General features: G+C 34.1%; 3 protein-coding genes and 1 long non-coding RNA gene across 4 annotated transcripts; all 4 read right to left on the bottom strand.

Annotated features, from left to right (window-relative positions):
* Window positions 1–1,014: 1,014 nt before the first annotated feature.
* LOC143537444 (uncharacterized) lies at window positions 1,015–4,327 on the bottom strand. Its single transcript, XM_077031218.1, has 6 exons — window positions 4,220–4,327; window positions 2,052–2,350; window positions 1,933–1,969; window positions 1,701–1,816; window positions 1,383–1,608; window positions 1,015–1,289 (listed from the first exon to the last, which is right to left on the bottom strand). The coding sequence occupies exons 2-5, from the start codon at window positions 2,319–2,321 to the stop codon at window positions 1,390–1,392; spliced, it is 642 nt and encodes a 213-aa protein (XP_076887333.1). The 5' UTR covers window positions 2,322–2,350; window positions 4,220–4,327; the 3' UTR covers window positions 1,015–1,289; window positions 1,383–1,389.
* Window positions 4,328–7,304: 2,977 nt separating this feature from the next.
* LOC143537493 (RPM1-interacting protein 4-like) lies at window positions 7,305–9,964 on the bottom strand. The gene is made up of 4 exons (XM_077031250.1): window positions 9,789–9,964; window positions 8,458–8,979; window positions 7,841–8,026; window positions 7,305–7,594 (listed from the first exon to the last, which is right to left on the bottom strand). The coding sequence occupies exons 1-4, from the start codon at window positions 9,792–9,794 to the stop codon at window positions 7,571–7,573; spliced, it is 738 nt and encodes a 245-aa protein (XP_076887365.1). The 5' UTR covers window positions 9,795–9,964; the 3' UTR covers window positions 7,305–7,570.
* A 4,241-nt stretch (window positions 9,965–14,205) lies between these two features.
* Window positions 14,206–15,010, bottom strand: LOC143537494 (uncharacterized). The gene is made up of 3 exons (XR_013136063.1): window positions 14,966–15,010; window positions 14,584–14,871; window positions 14,206–14,509 (listed from the first exon to the last, which is right to left on the bottom strand). It is a non-coding gene; the product is annotated as an uncharacterized LOC143537494 (long non-coding RNA).
* A 6,609-nt stretch (window positions 15,011–21,619) lies between these two features.
* LOC143537469 (putative pentatricopeptide repeat-containing protein At3g25060, mitochondrial) lies at window positions 21,620–23,540 on the bottom strand. The gene is given in 2 exon segments (XM_077031233.1): window positions 21,620–23,208; window positions 23,211–23,540. Coding segments are annotated over 2 exon segments (1,758 nt in total). The 5' UTR covers window positions 23,515–23,540; the 3' UTR covers window positions 21,620–21,754.
* Window positions 23,541–23,719: the final 179 nt, after the last annotated feature.

The following is a 23,719-nucleotide window of genomic DNA, read 5'->3' as shown; positions in this document are numbered from 1 at the left end:
CTTACAATAAAAAAAAGATAATTTTTTAACCAACAAAAAACCTAAAATATTCATGATTATGCGAGAGGAAGGGCGCGTAGGTATGAGCAAATCCAGTATGGTACCGATTGGTACTGGTACCGAAATAGGTACCGATTTGGTACTGTCGGTACGAAATCGGTACCAAAGTCGGTATTTCCAGAATTTTACCTTCAATATCGGTACCGGTACCAAAAGTTTGTGATTTTCGGGATCGGGATTTTTGGTACCGGTACGATACCAATCTCATCCTAAAGGTGAGTACCTAGAAGAAGTATTGCAAAGACCTAAAATATTTATAAAAGCAAGTATTTTACTATTCGACTATTATTCGGTAACTTTTGTTTATAAAAACTGCGAGGTTTTATAAAAAAAATCAGACGGGGTGTTACATATAAAAAGACAAAATCGGTGGTGACCGTTAGCTTTTCTGAAAAAATGCATTGGGGTGACTACGCTTAATAATTATAAAAATTTTCAAGAAAAGTCGCGAAATTTACTCTATTAACCGAAAAATGGCAGTGACCGAGGCCACCTCGGGTCCCCAAAGAGTTGCGTCCCTACTGGGCTGAAACCAATAGAACACAGAAGCCCGATTTAGGAGCTAATATATTGTTTCAACCCAGACCAGACCAAAACCAGACTGCAACGTCTATCAACCGTTTCGTTGGTTCAAAAATACGATCGGAATCTGAACATGAACACGAACTTGTTCAAAAATTCGATCGGAATCTTACTACATAAACCATTATGCGTTTTAGCAGTGACAACGAAACGCTTTTCACCTCTTAATTAAATCTCTACGTAGTAATGACACAGACGTTATATTCAATTTGTGGGCGTATTTTTGTCAGACAGACATCATTAAATTCACATAGATTTTAAAACGACCCGAGCTTATTCTATCCCAAACCAAAATAATCATGTTTTAGAACTACACATCCTAATCCGAACCCAAACCCCACCCGATCCCGCTTGTTAGCCAAGTATATCATAGGGGCACAATAATCATGAAATCCAACAAAATATTTAATAAAGGAAAACAAATATGCACAGATTTAGACACAATGGTTCACACAAAAGAAGACCAAGCAACCTAAGGTGACCATATACAACACAACTGTGGTTCAGATAACCATCCAAATCACTTCACTTCCTACCCTGCCGCTGCTGCATATAATCCTCCCACCGACGAAACCAAAAAAAAAAAAAAGACCGAAAACTAATATCCTTAAAGACCCATCATCGACGCCTATTGATCAGCCATATACCTGTTTTCAGTACTCGTTACTCGTTAGTCCAAACATTATGTCATCGACAAAACATTAGTATAATAACTAGTTTAAAAGATTAGTTACACGCACCTTGAACTCACTTGGTGGTAGGGAGGTAAACCCTAATCAGATTCTTAACGGTAAGTTTCCGCCTACACGATGGGCACTTATGCTGCGCCTTGATTGCAGCTGTGATACACACCTTACAGAATATATGACCACACTTGGTGGTCATCTCCTCGACTAGCGGGCCCATGCAAACCAGGCAGGTAAAAGTCGGTTCCGGTAGCGGTGGTGGTGGCGGCGGTGCAACCCTCTGCCATTACAAAACAGGAAACGAGTCAAAAACTACCCAAAGTGTTAATTTAGACAAATTTTTAAATAATTTTATTTAATAGATTAAACTACCATAGAGCCGCTACTTCCTTCCAGACTAACATAGAGTTCGCAATCAATGCTTGGTGCATTTGGATGACGTCTTCTGCGCTTGTTAACCGCGTTACGACCAAGCCTACTAGCATCATCTGTCGTATACATCACATTAATTAATTATAATAATATATAACAACAACAACAACAATAATAATAATAACAATAATAATAATAATAATAGTAATAATAATAATAAGCAAATTCTCACGCGCATCAACATCGATCACCAATCTCCTCTTTTTAGCCTGAAAACAAAGTAATGAAAGTACAGATTAATAATATTAACTAAAACAATACAAGTAAATAAAACAAACGTATAAAACTTACTTCTTCAAATGCAGTAGGTGATGCGATAACAACATCATCATCCAATTCCTCAACATCGATTGGCGCAGGGTGCGTGGATCCAGCAGGCTGGTGAACTTGGCCACCATGAACCACTTGAACATTGGCTTGAACACCAAGATCCGCTAAAAGAGAGAGCCCAGGCCCGCCTTGTTGATACATGTTTTCAGCAGGAGGAGCATTAAGATCCGGCATTTCCTTCCTTCGCCTAGAGTGTCTTTCATACCTCACAACCTGTCCCTCAGTACTCATTGTTTCAAGTTCTTAGCAAGAAAACAAACCTGTATCAGATATATTCATGAAAAATATAACATCAGTAGTTAAAACCTAATAACAGATAGATAAAACAAAAACATAACTTCAAGGATTTTATGTTTGAAATAAATGCACGTCTTTCTTCGCGGTCATAACCGCCATCTATTCATCTATGTGAATTTGAAAAATATGTCAAAAATATTATTTTATTGAATGGTAATATACTATTGATTTTGGTTATATTATTTCTTTACGTAACATGGTTTTTTACGTTAAGATAAAGCCATTAGGTTGGTATATTATTGTGAGGATATATCACCGCTAAAAAGATAAGTATATAACCGAACTGGTACTGATTGCCATGACACGTATCGACATCCTGATGTGTCATGACAACTGGCGTTATGGACCGAAAAGGACAACGATATAGTCATTACTTTGGATACTGAATATCATTGTTACATAATCCTAAGCATTCGTGGCATCAATTCATAATCAATGTAGTCTGATTAAGTAAGGACATTTAATGACTACAACAAAAACAATCTTCATAATCATACATGAAAGATTATGATAAAGTCACACATAATCAAGAAGAAAACCTAAATCTTGGTGATAAAAAGCCGATCTTTAGATTTACATACTATTCTGAGCAACAAGCAGCACAAACACATTAATCACTCATCGCTAAATAACTTTCATACACTTCTAGTCTTCTACTATGCTTCATTAGAATCACCAAAAAGTAAGCATAAATCAACGGTTTAAACATCGAAATCAAAATTGAACTACACAGTATCGGTCTACAACACATAAGGGGATAAGAATAAAGATTTCTAACATAAACCTGAAAAACAAAAACTTTACGGTCACAAATGTAAACCTAATGATACACTTTCAGAAGCAAATAACTCATCAGAACACAAAAAACAGATTAAAAAAAACATAAACATCGACTAATTGATCACATTGACGATCGCAAACTTGAGTAAAAAAAATACATACTTCATAACTTTACAATAAAAAAGTAAGCATAAAATCATAAATCACCAGTTTAAACATCCAAATCAAAATTGAACATAAACCTGAAAAACTAAAACTTTACAATCACGAACGTAAACCTAATGATACACATACAGAAGCAAATAACTCATCAAAACACCGTAAACAAACTAAAACAAAACATAAACATCGACTAACTGATCACATTGATGATCGCAAACTTGAGTTAAAAAAAATACATACTTCATAACTTTTAGTAAGTATAAAATCATAAATCACCGATTTAAACATCCAAATCAAAATTGAACATAAACCTGGAAAACACCGTAAACAGATCAAAACAATACACATTCAGAAGCAAATAACTCATCAAAACACCGTAAACAGATCAAAACAAAACACAAACATCAACTAACTAATCACATCGACAATCGAAAACTTGATTAAAAAAAATACATACTTCATAACTTGTCCCGTCCCGTGGTACTCATTATCTAACTTTCTAGCATAACCACAAATCCTTATCAAACATTCATTAAATCCAACACAAATTCATGATCACACATTTACAATTTACACTTACAACACAAAATCAACAACAAAACCTAATTTTTCATGATAAAAATTCAATCTTTACGTTTAAACACTATTATATAATCCTCAAGCAGCAAAAACAGATTCATCACTTTACAATCAAACACCTAACGTGCACTAATTAAACCCTAAAACCTAATTACCTCAAAACAATCCGTACAAACACAATAAAACATCCAAAACCCACAATCAAAACCCAGTAAACACATCAAAAACAAATCCACAAACATCAAGTGAATCGTCACGTTAAAAATCGAAAATTTAATAAAATCAACAAATTGAGTGAAATTAAAGCTTACCCGTTTCAATTCGGGTACGGATCGTTAACCTTGAACGATCAATTGATGAAATTGGCAGAGAAATTGAGAGAATTTAGGGTTTTCTGGAGCATATTAAGGGTTTGTGAAGAAGAATTGGGGAGTATTTGAAAGTATATATAATATAAACGTAAACGGGTCGGGTCGGGTGGGTCGGTGGATGTTTTAAAATAATTACACGTCTCTCTTCGCGGTCATGATTTGCAAAATATGTCAATATTGTAATTTATTATTTTATATTGTTATTCAATGGTAATATAATATAATATTTGTTTTGGTTATATTATTTCTTTATATAACATAAAAAAAATTTTGTTAAGGTAAAGGTAAAGCAATTAGGTGTGATTCCGATTTGGAGTTTATTTAGGTGGTTGTAGCATTATTGTGAGGGTATATCACCGCTAACGGGATAAGTAAATTATCAATCTGGTATTGAATGAGATGACACGTATCAATAATCTATCAGGATAACTGGCATTATGGACCGACAAGGAGGATGATGTAGTTATTTCTTTGGATACGGTGTATCATTGTTGTATTATCCTAAGCATATGTGGTATAAACCGTATAATCAAAGTTGTCTTGCTAAATTAGGACATTTAATGACTATAAAAGTAACTATCTATCGTTGTAAATACGACAAAGCAATAATATTTAGGGTATCGGAGCCCTCTTAATAAATTTTTTAGCGGAAAATCCTCTTATTAATGATACATTATCAACACCGGTAGGCGGTAACTATTGTCAGATTTAAATAAATATAATTTAAAATACTGATTAATGACCTTAAGCACTTTGTGGTTACTTGATAGAACTTAGAAACTACTTCTAAACTATTGTGAAGCTTTTGATAGAGTTTTGAGCTTCGTTCAAGTATTCTTAGTTGTATCCAAAGTCTTTAGAAATTGCAATGAATTGTTCGTAAGTCTTTGAACTAAAAGTGTTTGAACTAGCTCTAATGTTCTAATATTATGTTTTGAAGTACCTAAAGTAATTTTTAACTTCTAAAATTGAGTTTGAAAGTGTTTGAACTACTTGTGATAAGTTTCTGATGAGTTTTTAAACTAACTCTAAACTAATCCAAGAGTTCTAAGTATAAAGTGAAGAAACAACTACTCCAGTATTTCTAAGGTCTTTGAAACTATGAAGTTCTATGAATTACATCTAAGGTCTTAAGAGCTAAACCAAACTCTTTTATACTAAATTGAAACTTATATGGGAAGAGATCAAATATCCGATGAACATTTGAATACCTGAGGAACATATCGGGTATCTGATATAACATATAAGACGTGTTTAAATTGGTTTTAATATGTTTTTAAATTTTTCTGATGTCTTTAAACTTGTTCTAATGTTTCTTAAACTGAATATGAATTCTTAAAAGTAACCCTGAACTCTTTTAAACTAAATATGAAGTCTTGAAAATAACTTTGAACTCTTTTGAGCTGGATATGAAGTTTTTGAAGTAGCTCTAAACTCTTTTAAACTGAATATGATGTTTTCACTTAGGAATTCGGTGTTCTCAGTTGAATATAGTGTTTTCAGTCACAATATGGTATTTTGGGTTAAAGTCTAATGTTTTTAGTTAAAATTTAGTAAAACGTCAAATTTTTTAACCACCCCGGATTTCCGAATCATCCCACATTTCAGGTTCTTATGAACTTCCTCTATTTTAATTATATTTAAACACTTTTTTTTCAAGAATATTAAAACACACGCTTATTTTTTTTATAAGATCAAATAATTAAATAAAGATAAATTCCTTAGATTTTATTTAAATAAATTTGTTAATAACTTATTACCGAGACCAAAAATATTAAAATATAGGATACGACGAACGAACAAAGGAAGGATACATTTTACTCTAACAAACATATGAAGTACGAGTCCCTGCCCCATTCCTATCATATTCAGATTATCACAACCTCGTTAATTTCATATACATTTACTCTTGACATCTTCGGAACATCGATTCATTTGTATCGCCATTCATTTATGTTCTAATTACGAATTTAACTTTGATGCCATCCGATAAAATTATGATTAGTTGTACACATTATCGCATAGTCTAATATTAGTTATATTGTGATGATAATATCAATTGATATTGTTATTGTTTGATATAATCGTATTATTTGTACTATGTTATCCTAAGTGCCCGCTTCTCGTGGGTGTCCCACGGGTATGTTTTTGTGGAATCGACAACATGTGATCCTTCTGTGATGGAAAGATTAGTTTACGGCGTCTCTTAAGTATAACTGTGGTACATATGGCTATCAGGAGATATATGGATTGATCATATGATATTTGGTTATAAGAAAAGGGCGTCGGATATGCTAACCCACCCGTTTCGTGTGATTGATATGCAAAAGTAGCTACTTTTGTGTCATCACGTACTATTAGTTCAATTCTGCTTATGGGTACGCCCATATGCTACAATTTAGTTCATTAAATGACATTATCTTGCATGGCAACAATTACCTTATAACATATCTTGAGATCGTTTCTAACCATAATTGTGATTGCTTGAGACTATTATTCTGTGCCGGGCATTCAACTCATTTCATAAAAGTTTTGTATACAAAGATTCACATATTACATTGGGCAGGGTGAAGAGAGATGAATAAACTCTAAGATTAATTTGAAGCTGTTTGTTAGATTGTATTTCATAATAATTATGTATATGTATCTCGAGTTTGAGTTAAGTTGTATTTCTGACTTTTATATTAATCTAACTATGTCTTTCATTTTTGGACTATTGTTATAGTGACACATCAGTCCATTCAGGTTGGGGGTAACCTTCAAACCCAAATTTGCTATTTTTTGCTTAGTGTCTAAACGTATTACTTTAACCAAACCACATGGATCATTTATGTAATTAACTCTTTAATTCAATACGATTTAAATAACCAAACCCAAATTTGCTATTGTTTTACTAAATTTTGGTGTTGAGATATATAAAAAAAAGTGACAACAAATTTCTAACCACGTTATTATACAATTATAAACATGCTAGTTGGATTAAATTGTTTGGTAATTATGAAAATTTAACTATGTATTCTCACTATATTATCTCATAAGAACAAAGATTAAGCAAAGACCACCAAAACATAAACCATACAGAAAGTAAAAATGAAAGAATATCTACTGGCATTGTTACAGCCAGATATATAAAGCATCAAAACTCTCATTATGTTGTTAACCAAATTGCACCCACAAAACACAAATTCAAACTTACAAATTTCAAAGCAAATAACCCATTTTAATGTATGCATAGAACCCTTTAGAAGCTATTCACAAATCTTCCAAAATCCAAAAAATCTTCATGTACTTCTACCATGGGAAGCAGCAAGATTGCTAAATAATAAAACAATATAATGTGTTACAACTTACAAATAGTAGTTATGTATCTTGTATTAAAATAGCTATATATTTTTACTTTAAATTATTTATAACATGGTCGTTTTTTTTTATAAAAAATCGGTAAGATGACTAGTTCGATAACTGGTCTGGTTATAATAAGACGCGTTACAAAATACTACAAAAGAACCCTGGTTGTTAAACCTTAAAAGTTAAAGTACATAGTTTAAGGAATGATGATACCTTCTTATTGGTTTTTTGGTTTCTAGGAATATTGTAGTTCGGTCTTGCTTCTGGACCGGTTTGCATTGGTGAACCGGTTACACGTTCCTCACGAACCTTGTTGAAGATATGCGTATAGTTGTCTCCTGATGACGGGTTGTTTTCATCCCACTCCCCGAATCTAGGAACAGCGGCTCCTCTGTCGGGCTGAGGGTAAAAACATAATTCAAGAAAAAAAAATTATTAGATTAAAAATAACGAAAAGAGTAAGAAAAGAGCAAATGTTATAAAAAACCAAGATAGTTTCTGTTTTTTTCTTACGTATTAAGTTCGAACAAAATTGTGAAATTTTTTTTAAAAATAACTTGGAACCGGTATATCGAAAGGTTTTAAGTTTTGTCCAACAAACAAACTACATTTTGACTTTTGAAGTCAAACGAACCGGATTTTAACTTCAAAACGGTATGAATTTGTTAAACTAAATAAGAAACTGATAGTTGCATCTAACTCTATAACCAATACTCCACACTGCAAAACTATTTTTGTTAACTTGACACAAAATAAATGTAATGTTTTGGGCCTATAAAAACCACAGGATTGACCCGAAAAGTCAAAGTATATAATAACAAATAACTTACAGTATCATCGCCTCTCGGCTTCATTCTTGATCGGCCCGGTGTACCATGACTACTATCATAAGAATTCTTTCCTTCCCAAGCAGGGGACCCGGTTACCTTAGCCTGATAATGTTGATGCATCGGTGACCGGTCAAAGCTATTATCAGACCCGGCGCTATGCTTTGCAGACCGACCTACCCCCGCCCCTTGACCGCCATGTTGATGGGCCGAGCCACCAGAATTTCTCCTTCCTGGGTTAACATTCTGTGCCGGGGACTCATAGTCTTCATGGCTAACCCGAGGGTTAGGAGTGGATCGAATTGCCCGCCTGTGGACGGGCTCGTCGGGTTCAGCATATGGTTTGGGTCGAGGTGCGGGTGGTGGAGGGTTTCTGTTATTAGCAAACAGTTCGGGGTATTCCTGTGGGTTGTTTGGGTTGATCATTTTGTCGCCCTTTTTACCCTTTCGGGCCTTGTCGAAATAAATCGTGTACGGGACATCATCTTCACCCCAGTTGCCGAATTTCGGTACTGTTGGACGCTTCTGCATATAATATAAAAATGTTGAAGTGACATATTAATCACACACTACTGATACATCATACAGGTCGTATGAGGTGTTATACTGACACATCATACGGACAATAATATCATACGCACACCAATAACATACTAACTAGACAGTAGACACTAGTGACACATCAAGCTAGCTGTATACGGTTATACAGGCCGTATGATGTGTTATACTGACACAGACAATAATATTGTAGCACCCAAAGTAAGTAATGTAGAAGTTCAATCATAGAACATTAGAACATATCTCATAACTACTATTGTCAACTAAAGTCAACTCCATCAATAATATCTTCAACAAATCTACAACACTAAGCATTTCATTAATTCAATCATCAAGATTCAAGACAAGAAAAAAAAACATGGATCTAATAATTATTTCAAAGTAACTCTCAATCATACCAAGATCCATCTAAGAACATATTCACACAAACAATATTAATATCTCAAAAACAAAAGTCAACTCTTGACTTCTAATACCAAAAATGGATATTTTCCAAGATCAAAAACCATTGCCACCTAATTCAATATTATCAATTTATCATCATAAGATTTGTGAACAAGAAACACAATTTAAACAAATTTTGATACAAACTTATGTTAACTAGTTGACTTTTTGCATAAAACATTAAAACATCCAAGTTTTTTTATTTCAAAAGATTACAATAAACTGACAGGTAAACAGGCAACAAGTTGTACAACAAGTCTGCAACTGCTTTTGGAAAGCAAAACCGATCCTGAAAAAAACAAAGCTTTGGGACTGAGGGGCCGAAAACTTACCGCCATGTATAATTAGGAGGAAGTAAGCCAGAAATTGGTGAGTATGATAATTGTTTAGGAGCTTGAGATCTTAATATAATATTTGAAATATTAATATTAAGTTTTTTTGATATTGAGAGAGAAAGAGAGAGAGAAGGAGAGATTAATATGGCGGAAATAAGAAGAAAGAAAGAGTCTTGAATGAAGAATGGGTTATCAAACCGTTGACTGGCGCCACCGGTCATATTTGACCAAGTTTTATGGATCATAATATTAATATCATATCATACATACAACTACCGACTTTTTAAAATATTTTTGTCACTTGTAAAAAACAGTTAGGACAAGAGAAGTGGCACAATGGTTATTATGTTCATTTTGTGTCAACCTTGTTTGTGAAGTGTTTGGTTGACGGTTTGTTTATGTTCGTTTATTTAATAAAGAAATAAAAAATTTTGTGTCCGTTTAATTAAACGAACGAACATGAACACATGTTTCGTTTGTTCATTTATGTTCATAAATGTTTGTTTATTTATGTTCATTTATGTCCGTTTATTTATGTTCATTTGTGTCCGTTTACATATTAATAACAAATAAGTAAACATTATCTTGAAGAGTTATCTTACTTAATGGTTTTACATTTATTCATTTGTGTCCATTAGAGTTCGTTCATGGTTGTTTGTGTTCATTTACATATGTTCATTTCATGTTCATTTATCTTTGTTTCTTTATGTTCATGAACTGTTTGTTTAGACTTTAAACAAACGAACATAAACGAACACGAACACGTTTATTTTTTAAATGAATGAATACGAGTACAAATATGTGTTCGATTAAGTGTTTGTGTTCATTTAAAGTTAAATAATCAAACATGAACAAGCCTACTTGGGCTAGCCCACTTGCTCGGCACACTTGCCTTGGTTCAAACATGAGGGCAATGGTATAGAATTATTAGTGTAAATTGTATTATGAGTAACATTTTGTTCAAAAATAAAAACCATATTTAGTTTACCCTAAGGGTGCAAACAAGCCGAGCTGCTCACGAGCTACTCAAGATCGACTCCTGAAAAACCTCGATCGAGCCAAGCTTAAACGAGCCCGAGCTTCACTTATCGAGCTCGAGCCGGCTCAAGAGCTTAAACGAGCTTGTCATTTATATATTTTTTATAACTATATATATTAATAGATACATGTATATTTAATAGCTATTAATTGATATATTTATGAAAAAAAAATTAACTAAATAACATATTATTTTATATATAAAGTTATTATGAAAATAAATACACAAATATAATTATAAATATATAAAAAAACTAATTATTAATAAATATTAAACGAGCCAAGCTCGAGCTTGAAAAACTACAAAACGAGTCGAGCTCGAGCTTTATAAATAAAGATCAAAATGAGCCGAGCTCGAGCTTGAGCTCATTAAACGAGCCTGGTTGAGCTTGGGCTCGGCTCGACTCATTTGCACCCCTAAGTTTACCCTTACATATATTAGAAAAAAAGGGGTATCATATTATTTGGAACAACAAGAGCTTGCCAAATTTAGGACGAATCACTACACCTACATGTGTGTTTTGACCTAAAATACAAACTCTCAATCTTGTCTCATAAATGAAGATTACTATTTTATTCTTGTCTAATCTAGTCATTAAAATATGGTTTCATGTCCCATTTGGCCACAAGTACCACACCACCCACCATCAACCTAACGAATCTTAAACATTCTTCAACACACAACCACCACTTAATTACCTCATACCACCATGTACCAACTCACACCACCACCAAAAAATAAAGAACAAATTGCAAATTTATAAATCATATCTACATATATAATCTCAAAAAACAACTATAAATATCAAAAATCAAACACACAAAGACAACACGTAAACTCTTTTTACCCAAAGTTATATCAGGTTCGTTATTGTGACAACAATTATGATCTATATTAGTCGGTACCAAATGACACAATCGGGACTTGAAGCCATGCAATCTAATAATAAGTTAGTAACTTAGGTCTCGTATAGCAAAAGTGCAAAACAATGTATCTCATTTTAAGAGAAAACGAAAGTACTTAAGATATTTTGATTTTAAGTAACATATTATTAATATATATTTTGTTTTTTATTGTTGATAGACGTCCACATGAAGTTTTTTTTTTCTTTTTAATTTCAGAATTATTAGGGACTTCACAGAAACATCCAAACGATTAACAACGATTTACATGAACTTAAATAAGGAGAGCTACCAACTACCTCCAACCGCTTTTATTGTCATCACCAGCTGTGCATTAATTAGTAATTACAAACTTCAAAATTCTATCAAGCTGTGGACTAATTTGTATATATTGTTAATAAAATAAAATATAAAAATAGATTAAAAATTAAATGTTATATCACAATACAGTGATTACCCTCCCAAAAATACTATTAATTGATTTTAAAAGTCACCTCTAAATTTGAAAAAAAAAAAACTAGTTCACCCATTTTTAACATGAATAGCTATGAGTGTTCACGGTCCGGTTTTCGCGGTTTTTGAGTTAAACCGTGAAACAAACCGTTGGTAACGATTTTTATATTTGTAAACCAAAACCGAACCGAACCAAATCATTAGTACGGTTTGGTTTTACGGTTTAGACTTGTTCAGTTTTTATACAAGATGTCCAAATTAACATATGATATATTATAGTAAAGTTATCAAGAATTTATAAAGTTTAACAAATATACACATAATTAAACACAATCTAGCCACAAATTGTTAAGTTTGATATAGTATGCATTTGGGCTTTGCCCATCTTTTTCTAAACTATTAGTTATATTGTTTAGTAATGTATCTCTCTTATATACATCGAAACCGTTTTAAGTTAATTATGTCAAATATTATATTTGAATACATATATACATAAAAAAATATTAAAGAAATTACACGGTTCGGTATGATTTATACGGTTGGGTTTTGTTGTAAACCGTAAACCAAACTGTTCGTTACGGTTTAAATATTTTGAAACCGATTAACCGATAGTCATGAAAAAAAAAACAATCATGAAACCAAACCGATAACCGGCTTGGACGGTTTCACGATTTCAAATCAAACCGTGAACACCCCTATAAATAGCTATTTATAGCTTTATAACAAGCGAAAAACTTAAATGATTGTTGTACATAAAAAATAAAAAATTAATGATTTTGATAAAAGTAATAATAAAACTCGGTAAAGTTAAACAAAAGTCGTAGTTCATTACTTAAAGTATGAAGTTTCTTTTGAAAGGTATGTTTTAACTTTTAACTCGAAACCTTATTCAACCATTATAAATTTTAAGGTTTAACTCATCCTTGTTTAACAAGTCAAATACTCTCAAAAGTCAAATAATGTTGTTGGACTTTTTAATCCACTGCCCACTGGCACTCATATTGATTCCCGCCGTCGTCTCCTAACACTGATGCCAATGCCACCATTACAACCTTCACTTATTTTATATACATCTTTACAAACTTGTGAAATAACATATATTATACACGGGTGAGTTAACGTACAATAATCACGTAACATACATTACGTACGCGAAATACGTGCAAGGTAAAATATAAAATATGTTTAGGCAAAAAAAACTTAAACGTTCAGGCTTAAATCCTGATGCATTCAAGGTTGGAACCCATCATTCAAAACTCAAAATTGATCAACTGAAGCTTCAGATTGATGATTAATTGAATCGATGTCAAAGTTTAACCGATCAATTGGCTTTACTTTCAATTTCAATTGTTATCAAAAGCTAAACACAAACATGTGAAACAAGGGAAGCAGCGTTCGTGTTTATTTTGCGAGTTGCAAGACCCTCGTTGTCGACTCCGGTGATGGTGAAGGAGGTGTGTTGATGCCAGCGAGTGGTGGATCGGTGGTGGTGGAGATGGATTGAGGAAGAGCGACGGGGACGGATGAGTGTATTGTGTGATTTAGGTTTTTTGAAATCATCGTTTTATGTGCTCGCGTACGTAATGTACGATAAGGAATTAATGTATCGAATCCTTTATCATTATATTCTAGACAACCACAAAATATCACATGCTCTATTTACACATACAGATAATTTGATCCATAATACTGCTAGCTAATTTCACTATCGTCATCGTAGCCAAGGGTAATCCCATACTCATAGTAGTGTAAACATCATAGATTTACATTCGATTACACTTGATTTATACTCGATTTTCTTATGCGTTTTTCTATTTTATTTTTAATCATCATTGTGTGAGAAATAAAGTTGAAATCAGATATAATCTATGATGATTATGCTACATGAATTGTTCTTGGCTATAAAAGTGAAAGTCAATAGCGTCAATGTGGTTGAACAAATTGTAATTGTGGATTTAGCAATCAATGAGTCATAGTTTAAATTTTTAATATTCAACAAGGGTTATGACCCGCGCGTTGCCGCGGGTTGTAGATCTTGGTGTCGTTATAATGAGGGTGTCACAAATTTAAAAGGAAGCTTTATCTACTGCATATTGAATTCAGTAGTTATAGCCATTGTTAGTATATATTTCTGGCAGCAGTTAAAGGCATTGTCATACTGCCAATTTACAAAAGTTGAAGGCATAATTCACATAATTTGCCTATTGCTGCTTTGCAATTAAGGTGTTTGGTTACAAAATCTGTGGTGGTGCAAAATATTAACTGGCTTGTTGGTTGCCATACTCCCTTGTTAACTTGATGTAGTGATTTGCTTTCTTTGTCACCTGTAATTAGTTAAATTTAGTAATTAGTAGTAATGTGAAATGGTGGTACAGTGGTATATCATGGCGGACTTTACCCGGTGAGTGCATGATACTTTTGCTTTTGGCTGTCTTGGGGTTAGGGGTTCAGAGACATCGTAACAGCCCTTGTTGCCTTGTTCACGGCAACCGTTCGGTCTCGTTTGATCTCTTTTTTAATTTGAGTTGCCATAGCTTTAATGGAAAGCATTTCTAGTGGTTTCCTGTACGTGCCCGTCTTGCGGTGTTTAAGTGTTAGTTTTTTTTTTTTTTTTTTTGCAGCCGATGTTTAAGATGGCCATCGTGGGCTTGTTGAAGAAAACCGCTTATAACGCTTCCAGCTTTGTCTGAGATGGTGGCGTTTACACAATACCTGTCATAGTTATCTGTTCAGTTGTGGTTTATGTGTGGTGTTAATGTGTCTAGGTTTGTGGCACTTACTTGATGTTTAATTCCTTTTTTTAAAATGATCCGGGCATTCGAAAGCAGGGCCGTCTCGTGGGTAAGCTAAATGAGGCAATGACTTTAGGCCTCCAGATTTATAGGGCCTCCATCTTAAATATGATTTATTTATGTATTATGAGATTTTGAAAGTATAGTTCTTTTAGAATTAGTAACTCAACGATGAGCCACAAGCTAAGAATGATTGTTTCATATCCATTATCACGGCATATCATCCATATTCTATAATTCTTGTATATTCTCTAGCGCTATACGCATAAAGAAAAGAAAATAAAAGGGCCTCAACATTTTAGTTAGTCTTAGGCCTCCGAGGACGTTGAGCTGGCCCTGTTCGAAAGTGGTTCTAGGAATTGAATGTGTGATTTTTTGTACCAGATGCATCATTTTGTGTAGTACCATGGTCTGCTTGTGTCAAAGTCTGTTATTGAGGCCTCGCTCGTGAAACGTTTCTCATATGATGACCTGCAGAAACCAAAATGTGAGTTTATGTTCTATTAAGATAACATGTGCAAATTTAGAAGCACTTAAAAGTCCCAAAGCTGCCCTTCCAAGGGTCCAACTCTGCCTTTATCCTCCACCGATATCCCTATAGAGTAGTCTAAGATGCTGCTGGTAAAGGTTGTTCGGTTAGTTAATTTGATGATATGTACATATCGATCAATATAAAGAAGCACCTGCCACAAAAATTTTATGTTTTTTCATTATGTCTGTTTGCAAAAGGTTGGGCCCGTTAAGAAAAAGTTGTATTCCGTTACCGGTATAAGTTTTGCAGGTTTTAAACTAAGTTGCTAGTAAGGCCAAACTTTTGTTCTTTACTGGGATAATTTTGGCACCACCCTTTCAGAATACAAAATTTTGAGAAGTAATTGTTTTGACTCGTCATTGTGTTACCGTTAAGCAGCAGTGGCAGTTGTAGGAATGAACCTTGTTATTTTTAAGGATACCGGAATACCAGCAATGGTAGTTAATGCATCTGGTTGTCTTGGTGATGTGTAAGCAGGCATGTTGGTGTACCTGTCACACACATTTAGTAGCAGGGTACTAACATCCAACGAAGACAACGTCTGCAGATAACAGTTACAAAACAGTATTAGAATAAACAGAACAAACAGTTCAAACACTTAAAACATTCACTTAAAGATAAATGCATACCGAAGATGCAATTGACCTAACGTGTAACACCCCAACCCGGAGCAGGCTGACGTGTCACTATTACAAATATCATAGACCAAACAAAACCATTTAAATGAAATGAAAAGAATCCCATGGCAACCAAAAGAGTTAAAAACACTGAAAGAAATTCTAAGTCAAATTTATTAGATGCTTAAATAAAATTAAATCAAGTCCTTATTCTTGAGCTTCATTTTACTCTCATCACTGATCTCCCCGATTTCCCGAATTACCTGTTAGCAAATAAGACATACACAAACAAGAAAATACGGCTGAGCCAAAAATTGCCCAGTAACGGAGAGAACAATAGTACAGGTAAAGGCATACATAAGACAAAACACATACTGAAATAAAACTGAAACTATTGCGGATATAAACCCACGTTTTAGACCGAACTATAATTAGATGCGAAACATAATCCGATACACGATCGGGACGTAATCTGAATATACTCAAATTTAACCAAATGCGTATACACATATCAAAACGAACCAGAAATATAGCGAAACAAAATATAATTACTAAAATACACGACGATGATGTTAAAATAAATAGGTCGTGTAATACGGAAGCACCCAGAGCCTAAACAGAGGGGTACACAGCTAGCTAGTCCATGCACCAAGGAGACGGTGTGGGTGGCGTGCACACATTGTTCCATCTCAAACAGAAGTCAGGAGTCAGGAGTCAGGAGTCGGAGCTAAGATCGATCTATACGCCTCTAAGTGGCCAAGGTACTACATGAGTACTTTCAGAGACGCCGTGAACTTTGATTACGCACTGTCACGATAAGTGCCATGTCGTTGACGCCCCAACGACAAGTCAGAAATGCTCGGGTAACAGAGTACTGAACTAAAGTCGTATAACTAAAAGATATTTAAACAGGAACATGCAATAATGAATTCAAAATATATATAACCTATTGCATGCTATAAAATTAATATAACCATATCATACGAATAAACCGAACTAGATAACAAAAATCCGCACTACGAAGTGACGGACATCGAATATAAAATGGACTAGAACCAATACTATGAGTGAAGAAAAAACAGAATCCGTACTATGAAGTAACAGAATATAATTTATACTATGAGTGACAGAAACAAGAATCCGTACTACAAAGTAACGGACTATAATTAATACTAAGAGTAACAAAAACAGAAACCGTACTACGAAGTAACAAGAAACAGAATCCATACTACGAAGTAACGGAATGTATATATAATACTAAGAGTAAATGATAGCAGATTCCGTACCTTATAAGCGAGTAGCGATAATCGTAAAAAGACTTAAGCTTGATTAAACGTCGAGAGAACCTACAATTATTGTTTTATTGTAACTTAGATCATGTTATTTCATTCGGGTATGCTTACAATTCATATACTATTTATTCGTTATTTAATAAAGAAGTTCATGCACACAATGTTAAACAATAATTATTCTTTTCTATTTGCTATCAAATTTTACAGCTTTAGAACTTTTTATATGAACGCTTATATTTTTGAATTGGATGAGACATGATTATTATTTAATTTACCAATCATCTCAAATAACGTATACTATTCTCATTAGCTTTAACATGGTTCCAACTAATAATTATCCTTTTCATAATTACTTATTCACTTTGGGTTTCATAACACAGTTAACTTCCGAAAACACCGACAACAAGATTTAGCAAGTAAAATATAACAACCAAAATTCAGATTTATATATGACATCGTGTGTGTGTGTATATATATATATATAGATATATATATATAGTGAGCCATCGGTCTCTGGTAAACTAATTAGTGAAGTTTGTTTTCAAAGTTTGTTGAACATATATATGTTTATCTCTTCTCGTTAAACACCAGATTTTAAACCCATATTTTCAAATCAGAACGAGCGAGAAAGATAACAAAATAGTGGAATCGATCATGCATTAAGCTGTTACCTTCAAGATGGTGGATTCACGGTGGTGGTACTTAGCGGGTTCCCGGTGGCAGCGGCTTAATGCGGAAACACAGAGAGTGGAGGCGAGCGGTGGTGTGTGACTAGTTTAGGCTCCAGCGAATAGCGCGGCCTTCCTTCTAACAACAAATGGCGTTGACGGTTGTTTCCGGCGAGTTGTAGGGCGGCGGCGGTGATGGGTATTCGGCAGAGAGAGATTAAGGTTTAAGGTTTTGATAAAAGAAAACAATAATCGTTCTTTGTATTTATGATAGTCGACCCCCTGAATTCGCGAAATCAACAACAGTTTGTTTTTGAGTCTACCACGTTCTCTCGTAGGAAAGGTCGGAAAGAAGAAGATAAGCATGGTTTTCAAATTTTACTTTAGTTAATTGGCAAGAATAGCCCTTCTAGTCTAGAATAGTTTTTTTTTAAACACCCTAAACTTATTGTTATATTATATCGATTGAGTAACATTAATTAATATATCACATTCGGTTAGTTATCATTGATATTCGATCAGTTTTTAATAATTACCGATGCGTTATATTAATTCGATATTTAATGTTTTAGGCTTTCAAATTCTCGTATATTACATAACAAACCAGGATCCTGTGAAGAAAAAAAATAACCAAATCATTACAAATCTAGGAAAGAAAAAACAACTAAACAATCAAGAATCAAAGAGAAAAAACCCTAATCAGTAACGTGATAAATGCAACTAGAGGTGGCAATGTGAGTGGGTTGGGTTGGATTTGAATGATGGGTCAGGATAAGTATGGGTCAAGATGGGTATGGGGTCAGGATGGATTTTTAATATAGAGGGTTAGGATGGATATGGGTCAAGGTGGGTAAAGCTAACCCATCTTGACCCAAGTTAAGGTTAACATACAAAGGGTTTTAAAAACCTCTAAAAAAATATTTAAAAAAGCTATTAAAAAAATAATAACTCAAAATATAAATAAAAAATGCAAAATGTGATATAACTAAAATGTTTCCCCTGTCATCCTCGTTCATTAAAAAAAAAACTCGTTTTTACCGGTTTATGTTCGAGTTTTCATGTTTTTTTTTCGGTTCGGTTTTGTTTTTTTCATTTCGGTCGGTTTCGGTATTTGCTCGGTTTCAATGATTTCGGTTTTGATTTCTCAGTTTTTTCGCTTTCAGTGTTGTTTTGTTTTAGTCATTTTTTCGGTTTCATTTCATTTTTTTTTGTTTTGTTTTGTTTCGATTCATTTTGTTTTATTTTAGTCGGTCACGTTTCAGTTTTTTTGTTTCGTTTTGGTAAGCTTTTTAATTGCATTTTGTTTTTCTTTGTTTCGTTTTGGTCAGTTTTTCGGTGTCATATCAGTTTTTTGTATCGTTTTGGTCGTTTTTCTATTCCGGTTTGGTTTCGTTTCAGTTTTTTTGTTTCGTTTTAGTCGGTTCGGTGTTTTTGATTCGTTTTCTATTTCAGTTCAGTTTCGTTTCGGTCGTTTTTCTATTTCAGTTCGTTTTCGTTTTGGTTTTTTTTTGTTTCGTTTGGTCGGTTCAGTGTTTTTGTTTTGTTTTGGTCAGCTTTTCAGTTGCCTTTCGCTTTTTTTTTGTTTCATTTTGGTCGTTTTTCTATTCCGGTTCAGTTTCATTTCGTTTTTTTTTGTTTTGTTTTGGTCGGTTCAGTGTTTTTGTTTTGTTTTGGTCTGCTTTTCAGTTGCATTTCAATTTTTTTGTTTCATTTTGGTCGTTTTTCTATTCCGGTTCAGTTTCGTTTTGGTCGTTTTTCTATTTTAGTTCAATTCAGTTTCATTTCGGTTTTTTTGTTTCGTTTTGGTCGTTTTTCTATTTCAGTTCAGTTTCGTTTCGTTTTTTTTTGTTTCGTTTTGGTCGGTTCGGTGTTTTTGTTTCGTTTTGGTCAACTTTTCATTTGCATTTCGCTTTTTTTTTTGTTTCGTTTTGGTCAACTTTTCGGTTTCATATCGGTTTTTTTGTTTCGTTTTGTTGTTTTTCTATTTCGATTCAGTTTTGTTTTGGTTCAGTCGATTCGGTGTTTTGTTTAGTTTTGGTTAGCTTTTCAGTTGCATGTTGCTTTTTTGTTTCGTTTTGGTCAGTTTTTCGGTTTTATTCCGGTTTTTTTGTGTTTCGCTTTGGTCGTTTTTCTATTTCGGTTCAGTTTGCTTTTTTTTTGTTTCGTTTTAGTCGGTTTGGGGTTTTTTTTTCGTTTTGATCGTTTTTTGGGTTTCGGATGAGTTTTGTTTTGCACGTGATAGTTTGGGTATTTGGAATTAGATAAATTTTGGATAACTTGGATATTTTGTTTTGACCTATTTTAACCTATAAATGAAACTCACTTGTATATTTCCAACTTCATACTGACCCACTTGAAGAATTTTTATGATCCATCCTAAAACCCATTTACTTTAAGAGGTTATTCATCTTGACCCAAAACAATTTGCCACCCTTAAATGCAACCGACCGAACAGCTCAAAGTCATACCTCGCAGCAGTATGATTTTGTCGGCGAGCCCAAACACAAAACCCCTAATCAATAATCATACAAACCCTAGCTACCAGACGAAGTGACCCCAATATTAGAGCAATCCGCTCGCAGCCTTAAGATTATACAGGCAAGGAGCGAAAATCAGAGCATATGAGAGAAACCGAAGCAGAAAAGATTGAAATTAAAATTACACAGGTACGGCGAAGGCAGGTGACGAAGACGAAATTACCGGTACAGAGGTCTGATGAGAAGCTGGTAGAAGAATACTCGTGATGAGTCATAGACTTAATTTAACATACTCCACCGTGAATCAGCAAAGCACGTGTCAAGCCATTACTTGAGACTGACAAAATTTGGTTTTTAATATATATATATATAATTTGTGAAATATTTAAGGTTATTTTTCGATCACAGGTTCATTTTTTAAGTTTGTACAAGTCATTATGACCTTAATTTTATGGTTTGGTAAGACGTCACATATCCATAAAGTTGATCATTGTTTATAGGCATGTGTATAATTTATATTCAATAAAACTTTCATTTTCAAACGTCTAGCAATCATGTCGTGGGTTTTTCTTTCTTTCTTTTTTTTTTAATATTTAAACATATAACCATGTATTTTATGAAAACAAGTAAACTATGATATGATGCTAATTAGCTTGTACAAAATGTTTGGGTCGAGTTCGCTCTTAAGGTGACTTGTTTGTAATCGTTAATTTGTTGTAAATTAATAGTTTTATAATATAATATTTGAGACTAGTATAATTTTATATCGTCATTTGATACCTTTTTAAAAAGAGAAGCACGATAATTAAAATTCAAGCATACGAGTCAACTCCAACCACATGCCAAATTGAGTTAAACGTATTAGATAAATTGAACAAGTATGGTCATCCCTTGTTGGGATGTACTAGTAAACCTAAATTGGGGTTATCCGCCAAAAAACTAATGTAGAGCTTGTTATCAATTCTTCATGGTGGCCACAAACGGGTAATTTTCTCACCACCTACGGATCGCATACTGCTCTCCAAAAGCTGAATCTACTTTGTATTTATAGGTCAACCTAACATTTCACGAATCACAACCCTCCACTTTTAATAATAACTGTTTAAAAATATACTCACCGTCAAATTTATAAGTAAACAGATCAAAACTGTCACTTGACAGATATAGTTTTCCGCCTGTTTTTCATTACATCTAGTCCTCTAATGTTGTCATCTCAAGATCCAACACTTCCAAAACTTTCAAGATATCTTGATACTCAAAATGGCTCTTATCTTCCATAACAAATGCATGAAGCATTCCATTCACTTCAACAACACTATTACCAGCCACTTTCTTTATCCCACTTTTCTTCATTACATTCCTCACATTAGCAACTTCATCCCATTTTCTTAACTTAGCATAAAAGTTAGAAATCAAAGCATAAATCCCCGATTCGACATCCGGGTTCGACTCCAATATCTTGTTAATCGCCTTTTCCCCAATCGAAAACTTACCATGGTTATAACATCCCGACAAAAGCGCAACCCAAAACGCTAACCCTGGTTCGGTTTTCATCGAATTAACTAGATCATAAGCTTCTTCAACGTGCCCCCCACGCGCCAAAAGATCAGCCATACACGCATAATGTTTATCACCCGGCTCAATATTGTATTCATGAATCATTAAGTTGAACCATAACCTGCCTTCTTGTACTAAACCTGCATGACTTAACGCTGACATCAACGAAGCAAAAGTTGTATGGTCCGGTTTTGTTTTTGCTTCTAACATGTTGTGGAACACTGTTAGCGCTTCGTTCCCGTGCCCGTGTATCCCGTAGCTAGCGATCATCGCATTCCACATTATTAAATCTTTGTGAGGCATTTTATTAAACAGACAGCGTGCGTAACAAAGTGAACCGCATTTTGAGTATGTATCGATCAATGCTGTACCTAGAACTTGATCAAAAGCTACGGTTTTTATTGCATACCCGTGTAATGATTTAGCTAGTTTCAAAGATCCGGTTTGTGAACAAGCTAATAGTGCACCAACAATGGAAGCCAAATCCGGTTTGAACCCGAAAGTTTGCGTCTTTATTAATAAATCAAACGCGTTACCAGCAAGCCCGTTTTGCGCATAACCAGAAATCAAGGCACTGCAAGCAACCATGTTGTTGTGATCCATTGATTTAAATACACGAGACGCAAGCTCTATGTTACCGGTTTTAGCATGCATATCTATTAAACTAGTTTGAACAACAACATCCATTGCAAGAAGACGTCTTCGTAAAACATACGCGTGAACCGAAAGACCTAACTTTATGTTTACAACATTAGCACACGCCTGAACCAAACCCAAAATGACAACCCTATCCCCCTCAATATTTTCCATTCGCATAAACCGATACATATCTATCGCCTCACCACCCCTCCCGCATTGCGCAAACCCCGTAATCATCATAGTCCACGACACCACATCTCGTTTAGGCATTTCATCAAACACCTTCAACGCATCATCCATTTCGCCAACCTTCGCCTATAAATTCAACACCGGAGACGCTACGAACACGTCGTCCTTGTACCCGCACTCGACTGCACGCTTTCGTATCTTTTCACCCAAATCCAAGTTCATTAAACTTGTGCAGGCTTTTATTGCCACTGTAAAAGATAGCTGTCAGGTTTAATTTCAGTCAAATTAAGTTCATGGTAAAGGCTAATTACTTCATTGGGGCAATTGTTACGAGAGTATGCGGTTATTATGGCGTTCCAAACGTCCAGTTTTCTGTTGGGCATTTTGTCAAACACCTGGTGGGCATGTTTGATATCACCAGTTCTTGCATATGATGATATGAGTTGTGTGGTGTACCTGCTGTTGGTGATGTACCCGGATATTATTAGTAAAGCATGGATCTTTGAGACAGATGATGTGTGTTTACAACTGAGGAATAAGGATTTGATGTTCTTTTGGTACAACATGCATGTATGATATAATACTTAGATATGAATATGTTTATGAACTATGAAGTATACATATAACATTTTAAATAGGAAGTATAACATATCAAGTTGCTTGGCAGTCAAAACCCATTGCGTATTTTTTCGAGTTTCAAACTGATTTTTAGGGCTTTTGATCGTAAGAAGGATACGGGTCGATTGATGTAAAACTTATCTCGAAATGGTG

Source organism: Bidens hawaiensis, unplaced genomic scaffold (assembly GCF_021521415.1).
Source record: "Bidens hawaiensis isolate Kalapana, Puna unplaced genomic scaffold, B.hawaiensis_p1.1 tig00011192_1, whole genome shotgun sequence".
Taxonomy (NCBI): Eukaryota; Viridiplantae; Streptophyta; class Magnoliopsida; order Asterales; family Asteraceae; genus Bidens; species Bidens hawaiensis.
The sequence above is the reverse complement of the archived record's forward strand: the minus strand, read 5'-3'. Positions and strand labels throughout refer to the sequence as shown.